Source organism: Sorex fumeus, unplaced genomic scaffold (assembly GCF_029834395.1).
Source record: "Sorex fumeus unplaced genomic scaffold, SorFum_2.1 ptg000026l, whole genome shotgun sequence".
NCBI classification, from domain to species: Eukaryota; Metazoa; Chordata; class Mammalia; order Eulipotyphla; family Soricidae; genus Sorex; species Sorex fumeus.
Window position 1 is genome coordinate 8,033,821 of NW_026606083.1, and position 10,283 is coordinate 8,044,103.

Below are 10,283 nucleotides of genomic sequence, written 5' to 3' on the forward strand. Positions count from 1 at the left end.
TGTCTGTGCACCTGCCACCAGGCGTTCATCAGTTCCGACTTGTCTGTGGCTCCCTTCAGCACTCTGCCTCACCAAGATGCGAGACGTTCTTTTTTTAAGGGCTCCTAACCCACCCTGGCACTCGAGGGCGGGGGGGCCGAGAAGCTTTCTACGTGGGGAGGAAGGGCAGGCTGGGAGGGCTCCTTCGGGCTCCCCACCAGGGTGCCCCTGATTCCTACTCCCTGCAGCCTCCTGGGACTCAGTGATGGTTCTTGGGGTTCCGCTCACTCAGAGTTGCACGAGTTAATAACCGAAATACCACCTTGTCTTTTCAGGGGATGGGCAGTGCTCAGGGGACCCTATGGGGTCCCAGGGACTTGAACCCGGTTCGGTCATGTACAAGGCAGGCGCCCTGCCCGCTGTGCTCTGGCTCCAGCGCGCACCCACTTGTCTCCAGTCGGGGAAACGGTGCCCCTGGAAGGTCCTAGAGCAGAGACCTGTAGAGTTTGTGTGGGCCCTGCCCTTCCCGGGACTCTTGTGAAGCCGCGTGCACCATGGACGGCGGTGACCCACCACGGCCCGCTCAGACCAGGCCCTGGAACCCAAGGGGTTAACAAGCTTCCAAGCGTGTTGTGCAGTGGGCGATGGAAAGTCACCGGTCACTACAGGAGGCTGGGTTGGAGGGGTCACTGGCAGAGTTCCGGGGAAGGGCGAGTGGGAATCGCGGGATGAGCTGATGGTCAGAGGAATCTGGCATTTCCACGGAGGAGGACATGGCCTCTAAGCCGTGACTGGGCTCACGCTGGCACCAGCTATGCGCGCGGCTACTCAGGCTTTCCAAGAGGGTGGTCTGACCCACAGTGCACCGACAACAGATCCTGTGCCCAGGGCAGAGGTCCCCAAACGGGCTCAGAGTTGTGGGGGCTCATCAGTGGGAGAGATGAGGGCTTGGGGCGTCTCAGAGTCTGCGCTGTTAATCCAATGGCACACACTCACACATACACACCCACACACATTGTACACACACACTCTCACCATACACAGTCACTCATCCCCACACATACACCCTCATACATAATCCATACACTCACACACACACTTACATATACACTTACACTCACCTATACCCATACAATATACTCATATGCACTCACACACTCACATACACTCAGACACATACACTATTACACTTACATTCACACATACACTTACACTCACACATATTCAAACACAATCACCATTACAGATACACTCACATACACTGGCACATACCCATTCCTCACATATGCTCTCTCATACACACATATGCTCTCACTCACACACACATTCACACGCATAAACTCATACTCATATATGCTCTCTCACACACTCACACACTCACACATATACACTCGCACACACACACATTCAGACACTCACATACGCCCACACTCTCACACACACATTCAGACACTCTCAAACACAAGCACACATTCAGACACTCTCACATACGCGCACACTCACACACGCATACATTCAGACACTCACATACATGTCCACACTCTCACACACTCACCACACGCACACAGACACTCTCACACACACACACATTCAGACACTCACATACACGCCCACACTCTCACACACTCTCAGATAGCCGGAGCAGATGTGAAGCTGCCCGTTGTGGACATGGGCACGTTGGTGCTGCTCTGGGTTCTGTCACCTCAGGGGCGGCACCGAGCTCTGGGTGAAGTCAAGGGTCCGAGTGGTTGCTCCCAGCAGGACCCTGCGGAGTTCCATGCCACCCCCTAGAACTGCACCCCCACCCCGCACAATCAGAACCTTTGTTCTCTTCTTCCCACACCCCCTGCCCTGCACCCGGCCAGCCTCAGCACTCTGCCCCACATTCCTTCCCTTGGCACTTGCGCTGGCCCAACCCAGCAGGAGCTGGCAGGACGTACCCGCGGGCAGCACCTGAGCACAGAGCCAGGAGTAGTCTGGACACCCCTGGGTGTGGCCCCCAAACAAAACAAGTACCAAAAGTAAGGGTTTCTCCAGCAGGGGCTATGGGAGTGGGAGGTGCAGACGGAGTGCGGGACACAACAGTAGGCGAGGCCCGGAGAGGCCACCTTCCTGGACCCTAAGGGCCCCCCCTCCAATCACCACCCCCTTTTGTTTTCCTTCAAACTGGTGCCTCCTGGGAACCCCTCAACCCCCTCCAAAAAGTGCTTTTCTCCCAGGTGCAGGGCGGCCGCGCGCGGCCTGGGAACAGTGGACAGTGTGACTGTCAGCAGCTCTGCAGGTGTCCGCGGCTGTCCCGAACCCCGTGCAGCGTCCCCGCAGGGATGGACCCCCCGACCCGCGAGGCCCTCTTCAGGGGATCCGGGCACTTTCCCGGGACTCGACGGCCCGCGTGCAACGGGGGGCGCGGAGAGGAGCCGTCGCGGGAGCGCCTGGGACTCGCCGGAGCGGGTGTCCCCACCCGGGCCCCAGCCGGACCCGAGCCCGCCGCTGCCCTGCAGCCCCGCGGCCCCGCAGCCCACTCACTTGCTCCTCAGCGCCGCCCCAGTTCCGCGCCTCTTCCAGCGACCCCGCGCCGAGCGGTAGCGCCAAACACAGCGCGAGCAGCAACAGCATGGCGAGACGAGCAAGGGGCGCTGGGCACCGGCGGACACGCTCACGGCCACAGCACTACGGGCTGCTCACCGCGCCAGCAGCTCCGCTGCCTGCTGCACGCACGGTCCGCCGCCCCGGCCACGCCCCGGCCACGCCCTCCCGCCCCGACCCCGGCCCGGACCAAGTTCAGCCTCCCCGACCTCCGCCTCGGCCACGCCCCGGCCACACACCCCCAGCCCCAGTCCCGACCAAGCTCCGCCGTCCCAGCTCCGCCCCGGCCACACCTCCAGCCACGCCCTTCCCTCCCTGTCCTGGGCCAAGCGCCACCGCCCCAAACTCCGCCCTGGAATCGCCCCTGCCACGCCCTCTCCCACTGGCCCTAGCCCAGACCAAGCTGTGCCGCCCCAAGCTCCGCCCCGGCCACGCCCCGGTCTCACCCTGAACTAGCCACGCCCCTAGACCCAGCCACGCCCCAAAATAGCCACGCCCCTAGAAACCAAACCCCGCCTTCTCGAGCCCTCAGGGCTCCCGCTCCAGCCCCACCGCGCCCTCAGCACAAGCCCCGCCTCCCTCCTCCTCCCCCAGAGCCAGGCCCACCTCTCTGGCCCCCTTCCTTCCACCAAGTCTGAGGCCTGCTCACTCACCCCTTCTCCCTGCACCCACCCTCCTCCCAGATTCCGCGCTTCCCCCCCCCCCCCCCCCCCCGCAGAACCTCAGACTGGCCACCTGGTCGGTGACACCCCTCAGGACCTACCTGTCCCCCCTCAAGTCTGCTGGTCACCCCAGCTCGCCCAGTCCCCAGCTTGCTCAGCTCATCCCAGGGACCCTCCTAGTCTCCCACCCCAAGAGGCTCCAGCAGACTTTACCCTGTTGGCCCCCTCCAGCTGCCCTTCCAACCAGCTGGAGAGAGGGCTGAGCCCCGGGCACTAGACCAGACTCCTTCTCTTCTTTTTTCACCCCCCCACACACCTGCAGCCCCCTCCTGCAGGGCACAGCTTGCTTCCTTGAGGACACCCCAGGTTCTTGTGCCAGGAGACCAGAAAAGAGGAGGATGCAATTGTCACAGGGAGAAGTGTCTAATTGCTTGGTGGGTAGCCACTGGGTGAGTGTCTCTGCACATCTAAGTGACAGCCTGTTGGTGACAGTGCCAACCTGCGGGAAGGAGAAATGCATCCACCCCCCACCCACACTCCAGTGTCAGCAGAACGCCATCTTTTCATCTGGTCGCTTGTTTACTTCATCTTCCCAAAGATGAACACCCCAAAGGCAAATCTTATGTCTTACTAACAGCTGCACTCCAATAGATGAGATGAATTTTAACAGTGAGAGGTTGGCGGCACCTGAGAACTGGACCATGGTGGGCATTTCCACAAACCGCCCCACATTCTCCTGTGGAATATTATACAGCCAGAATCATCTTCAGGGACATGGAAGATGTTTATTGTGTAATTGAAAAGAAAACCCAGATTATTTGAACGTAGAAAAAAATCTTTGTGATGATATAAAAAGTAAATATAGGGAGGAACAAAATAATTAGTTATTATGAGTTAAATGAGTTAAAAGTATGCAATTGTGACACTCTTTAAAATGTTTTATATACTGTGGTTGCAATGCTATTTGTTCAAGAAAATATTAGGGAAGGCAAAGACACCCAGATAACAGACATCCCGCCACTGGGCAATCAATCAAAGGAGCATCATCATCGTTATTAGAGTTACTGAGCCCATAGCCTGCCACTGTTAGCTGAAACATCAGGACAAGCAGCGGTCCCAGGACCGTGGATAATGATACCGCTGATGCGGTAATATAATGAGGTAATATAATATAATATAATGAGGAGCGATGAAGTAGGCCAGAGGAACTTAATTTTCAGTTGTGTTCCAATGGAAACAGGGATGTGAGCGAATGGAGCTCACCCCGGCAGAGGTGGAAACATTCCATCCCCGAACTTCGGCTGGCACCACCCTCACTTTTAAGGATAGTTCCAGATCTTCAGGAATCAAAGTTTCCCAATTCCCTCCGAAGAGAAAGTAGCTATTTATGAAAGTTGGATTTGGGGGCCGGAGTGACAAGACAGTGGGTTGGGCACTTGCCTTGCATCTGGCCAACATGGGTTCAATCCCTGGCATTCCATATGGTCCCCAAGTCCCACCCAGAGTGATCCCTGAGCGCGGAGTCAGGAGTTCTGGTGTGATACAAAAATAAAACATACAAAAAAAAAGTTGGATTTGGACAAAGCCAGTTATTGAAAGGGGGAAAGGGTGGGAACAATGGCTGTTAACTCTGATTCCCCCGCAGAACCTTTCCTGCCCTCGGCCTCTCCTGCTCTGTCTGTCTGGGAGCTGTTTGAGTCACACCCAGGGTGCTCTGGGCTTTCTCCTGGCTCTGCGCTCAGGAATCTCTGGCAGGACCCGGGAACCGAATGTGTTGCCAGGGGTTGAACCTGGCTGGCGTGTGCCAGGCAGGTACCCTTCCCGCTGTCCCATCTCTCCAGCCCAACTCTATTTGTCACCTGGTAACTGCCCTCTCCCCAAAGCCATAGTGACCAGCTCCTGCTGAGGTGAGAAGAGAAAGGAAAGTGGGGTTTCCCTGCTGCCCTCAAGGCTCTCTGGCTTTGCTCCTGGCGCTGCTGCTGGGCCCATCCCTGTTATCGTTTCTCTGACTGAGCCTGAACTTGCCCTCAGAAGAGCTTCTTTCACAATCCCTACCACTATGCTATTTGGCTAATCAGAGGGTGTCTGAGGACTCAGCAGACAGGAGGCCCGGGGCAGGGGGTCCTAGACCGGGCGGTGGGACCTGAGGGCTGAGCCGTAGTCTGATTTCACCTTGGCCACCACCTCTCGCCTTGCGTGTCCCAGAATTCCACTGCAGAATGTCGCCACATTCAAGGGTCGCATCTGGAAGCAGGCTCCTGTTGACAAGCATTTTCATGACTTTATAGCAATGGTCAGAGAGATATCACACTTGTCTTACATGCAGCCAACCCAGGTTCAATCCCCGGGACCCTTTATGTTCCCTCCAAGCCCCACCAGGAGTGATCCCTAAGCACAGAGCCAGAGGAAGTCACCTCTGAGTGTGGTCCCCAAGCCAATACCAGCAAACAAACAAACAAAAAAAATCGAATGGTCTTTGTATGCACCTGCACGTGTGTGCATGTGTGCATATGTGTGTGCACATGTATGCGTTGTGTTTGTGTGTGGGTGCCTTGGAGCTGACAGTGCTCATGGGATGCTCCCAGCTCTGTGCTCAGGGGACCACACAGTGCTGGGATGAAACCTGGCTCCCACGTGCAGAGCTCATGCTCAGCCCATTGGACTCTCCAGCCCCGCTGCTCTTCACTGCCCAGGTGAATCAGGCCAGAGAAACAGAGCGAGGCTATGGCGCCAGCCTGCTATAGCAGAGGTTGCCTCAGAACCACATGGCCCCCAAGCGTGCTGGGAACAGCCCCTGAGCACCATCAGGTTTGGCCCAACCAACACCCCCCAAAACAACCACCAAAATCCCAGGTGGGCGTAATCAAAATAAGACCGAAAGTTTTCACAGAAAGTCAGCCAATGAGCCTCAAAAGTTTGGTGAAAAGAGTCACTCCTCCTCCACTGTCACACACATGGAACATCATCTTGGTACCCACAGGAGCACAAAAGCCAGAGTCAAGCCAGTCCTCACGCCGGTGCTCAAGGCTGCAGTTTGAGGGCAGTGCCAGGATGGACAAGGAAGCGGCGTCAGGCCCCACCGTGCTGGGGGCGAGGCCTGGGCACCAGGTGCAGCTGCCCTGCCAGCCTGCCCTGCTCTGCTTCCCCCTCTTGGTTCCTGGCCATGGACACTTGGTTCCTGGTTCCAGCCTCCGCAGAGAAAGATGGGAGAACAGACACCCGTTCCTGACAAGCCATAACCTGAGTTTACTTTTTAAAAGAAATCCAATCGATGCAGTATAAACAGGCGACCCATTCGAGGAGTAGTGAACACCCCACTGCACGCCAAGGACCCACTCCAGACAGGCACGTCCCCGTTACGGCTCAGGTCAGTACCTAAGCCCTTCCACTGCTTCTCCCACCCCCCCTCAGCCTTGTCTAGACCCCGGTGCTGTGGCCTCGTGTCTCTGGGCCCCTCCCACTGAGAAGCCCCAGTACCCAACTGGTGAGCCCCTTCCTGTTCCAAAGATCAGCTCCAGCTGGGCTCCTCGGCTCAGCACTCCTGTGAAAGGAATTCCCTTCTGCCTCCTGCACACCCGCATGGCCCTGCTAGGCACACGGCCACTCGCCTTGCACGCGGACACCCACCTTGCACATAGCCACCCACCTTGTACATGGCCACCCACCTTGCACACAGCTACTCACCTTGCACACGACCACCCACCTTGCACATGGTCACTTACTTTGCACACGGCCACTCACCTTACACATGGCCACCTACCTTGCACACAGCCACCCACCTTGCATATGGCCACCTACTTTGCACACAGCAAAGGTCAGTCTTCCTGCATTTGCGTCCCATCCAAGCCCCGTGTGCAACCTCTGTAAGGCAGAGACCAGGTCCTATGTGGCGCCTGACACTTCCCTTCCCTCCCCGTTTCCCAGGTGGCGTCTGGGAGGCTTGAGAGGGACTCTTCCGTCGTCCTCAGGAGGGGCGTTACTGTGCCCATTTACAGAGCAGCTAAGTAGCCCTCCCAAAGTATGCCCTGCCACCCTGGAGCTGCCTTGCACCAGCCCTGTTCAGGCAGGTAAGTCCTGTGTCCACACACCCTTCCAGCCACCCCCTGGGCCCTTGGCTTCCTGGTGTCCTGCAGGCGGGCACTTTCTGCCCCCTAGTGGGCAGTGCGGGCTCTACAAGGCACAGACCTGGCCCGGACCCCCACTCCAGGCAGCCTCCTTTGGCCTCCAAGCAGGGGTCACCTCCTCCCCCTGCACTTGCACACTGGCCAGCTTCCCGGTCCTTCACTCATGCTCTGTCATCTTTCCTTTTTTTTTCATTTTAATTTCTGGTTTTTATTTTTTATATTGTTTTCACTTGTTTCATTAACAACAGTGGCCAGAGGCACCCTAGGGCCACCGTCTCCCCTTCCTCCCTGCCTCCCTCCCTCCCTCCCTCCCTCTCTACCTTCCTTCCTCCCTTCTTCCCTCCCTCCCCCCATCCCCACCACCACCATGATTTGGAATCAGTGTGCATTATTCCAGAGCACGTGTTCTTCCTTCCCTCTCTTGTTCGAAAGTCATCCGGAGAGACAGAGGTAGTCCTGGTTTCTTTGCTTTAGGAAGGAACCTCGGTTTTGTGTCTAGGCTGCTTCCCTTCCTCAGGCCCAGCAGGAAGCCACGGTGTTGAGAAGACCCCCTCCCCCCTCCCTCCGTCTCTCCCTCTCTCTCTCCCCCTCTCTCTCCCTCTCTCTCTTCCTCTCTCTTTCTCTCCTTCTCTCTCTCTGTCCTCTCTTCTGTCTCTCTGTCTCTATCTCCCCCTCCTTCTCTCTCTCTCCCTCTCTCTGTCTCTCTTTGTCTCTCTGTCTCTCCTTCTCTCTCCCTCTCTCTCTGTCTCTCCCTCTTTCTCTCTCCTTCTCTCTCTCCCTCTCCCTCCTTTTCTCTCTCTCCTTTTCTCTCTCTGTATCTCTCTTCTGTCTCTCTGTCTCTCTCTGACTCTATCTCCCTCTCTCTTCCTGACTCTCCCTCTCCCTCTCTCTTTGTCTCTCTCTCTCACTCTCCCTCTCCCTTTCTCTCTCTGTCTCTCTCTCTCTCACTCTCCCTCTCTCTCCCTCTCCCTCTCTCTGTCTCTCTGTCTCTCTGTCTCTCTCTCTCTCTCTCTCTCTCCCTCTCTCTCTCTCAGGCTGCTCTGCCTTCAGTAGGCATGGTATGATGGTGTGGCAAGTTCCCTGAGGCATTGCCTAAGGGGATTACCAGCCCTTCCACAGCCCAGACTCCCAGCAGGCCAGGACATTAAGCAGATGCCCCCCAGCTCACACTGGGCTCTGAGTTCCTGGCACATGGGCTGTACCGGCCGGGAAGCCCCCGCCCACCCCATGGCCTGGCCAGCAGCACCCTCCCAGCTGACACAGTATGTCCTGGGAGCCGCAACTGCCGGAGAAGCGCCCATGTGCTCGCTTACCTCCTCAGGTCCCAGCGGGGGGGGGGGGGGGCACCAGAGGGGCCCCTCTGTGCCTGGAGAACCCCCAGTGGCAGGAAAGGGGGATCCAGCCTAGAGTGAGCCTGGGTGAGGGAGCGGCCTGGCCGAGTTGGCTGCTAGGGAGATAACATTCTTCCCCAGGGTCCACTCGATAAACTGTCTCCATCAGTGAAACTCGGGAAGGGCGCCCTGCTAATCTCACGGAGGAGAGCGTGATAATGAGGCACCCAAGTCGGGGGGGGGGGGGGGGACTCAGAGCCATCAGAGCCATCGCCTCTTCCAAGAGGCAGTGAGCCGCAGGCTCCCCGTCAATCCCTGCTCACGCGCCCTCAGCCCATGTCACTGTATGAGAAAGACAACAGGCAATTTAGGATGAAAACAAGCTCCCTAAGCTCAGGCCTCTCCCACCTGAGCAATTTCTTTCCAGAAACCCATGGTTTCCTGCAGAAGGAAAGTGCTCGTGCTCCCTTGTTCCGGGTCTCCCTGTTCTCGGCCGCGCTGGGACCATTGCACTTTCGAAAAAGCTGAAAGCCACACTGATCCTGAGTGCTCCCCTGAGCCTGGAGCTGGCCTTAGATTTACAGCAAACATCAGCGAGGGTGCAAGCAGCCGGGGCCATGGGATGAAGGGTTTGGATGAGAGAGAGAGAGAGAGAGAGAGAGAGAGAGAGAGAGAGAGAGAGACTGCTAGGCTTGGGCCCAGCTCCACTGTGCTCCCCAGTGGGGAGTCCTCCCCACATGCTTGTGATGCAGTTTCCTTATTCTTTCTGTTTTCTGTAGGGCCTGAGAGAATATCCAGGCCCTTCTTCGATTCCCTCTTTTGTGGGGTGTCAGGCATTGAACCCCATGCCTCAGCAAGCCCCGTGGAGACCTTGAATTTTTCTAGCCCTCTGTGTCCTCCCGGACCCAACTTCCTCCAGCCCTGGGGAATGTCGCCTCCTGCCAGGGACGGCTAGGCTGGGAAGCTCTTCCCCCCACTGTCTGCAACCCAGGGAGTTGCTCTGGTCTGAATTCTTCCAGCTTTGTTTTGTGACTTTAGGTCCAGAATTTATTTTCTACCAACCTTTCAGAAAAGACCCGGGTCTTCACTCCGGGGTGGTCCCGCCAGCTCTCTCAGCCCCGTCTTGGCGGGGAGGACTAGACTCAGCCTCAACAAGGTGCCAGGCAGTGTCCAGCTCCCCTGGTTGTTTTGTGTGTGTGTGTGTGTGTGTGTGTGTGTGTGTGTGTGTGTGTGTGTTTGGTTTGGGGCCATACCTGGCATCAGTGTTCAGGGTTGACTCCTGCTTCTGTGCTCAGGGATCACTCCTGGCGGTTCTTGGGGGACCCTGTGTGGTACTGGGGACCGAACCTGGGTGGGTCAGCTGCATGCGAGGCAAACGCCTTCACCCCTGTGTGCTCTCCCACCCTCACTTGATTCTTCATGAATTCAAAAAGGGGAAGCTGGACACTGCCACCACACTTGGCTCCGGGAAGTAGGGGTGACACAGGTCAGGAGGATCCCTTCCCATAACACCTAGTTCTCTTGTCCACTCTGCTGACTGGGGCAGCCCAGAGCACAGGTGCAGACTGATCACGCCACTTCCCTAGAGATTGTGGGCCCAG

The 10,283-nt window shown here is 57.2% G+C and overlaps 1 protein-coding gene across 1 annotated transcript in view; it reads right to left on the bottom strand.

Moving 5' to 3' along the window:
- Nucleotides 1-2,595, bottom strand: part of ITIH5 (inter-alpha-trypsin inhibitor heavy chain 5) — a 44,360-nt gene extending 41,765 nt beyond the window's left edge. The window contains exon 1 of the mRNA XM_056114580.1: nucleotides 2,506-2,595. Within this exon, the coding sequence (XP_055970555.1) occupies nucleotides 2,506-2,595 (90 nt within the window). The remainder of the gene's footprint in view (nucleotides 1-2,505) is intronic.
- Between the last annotated feature and the right edge of the window lie 7,688 nt (nucleotides 2,596-10,283).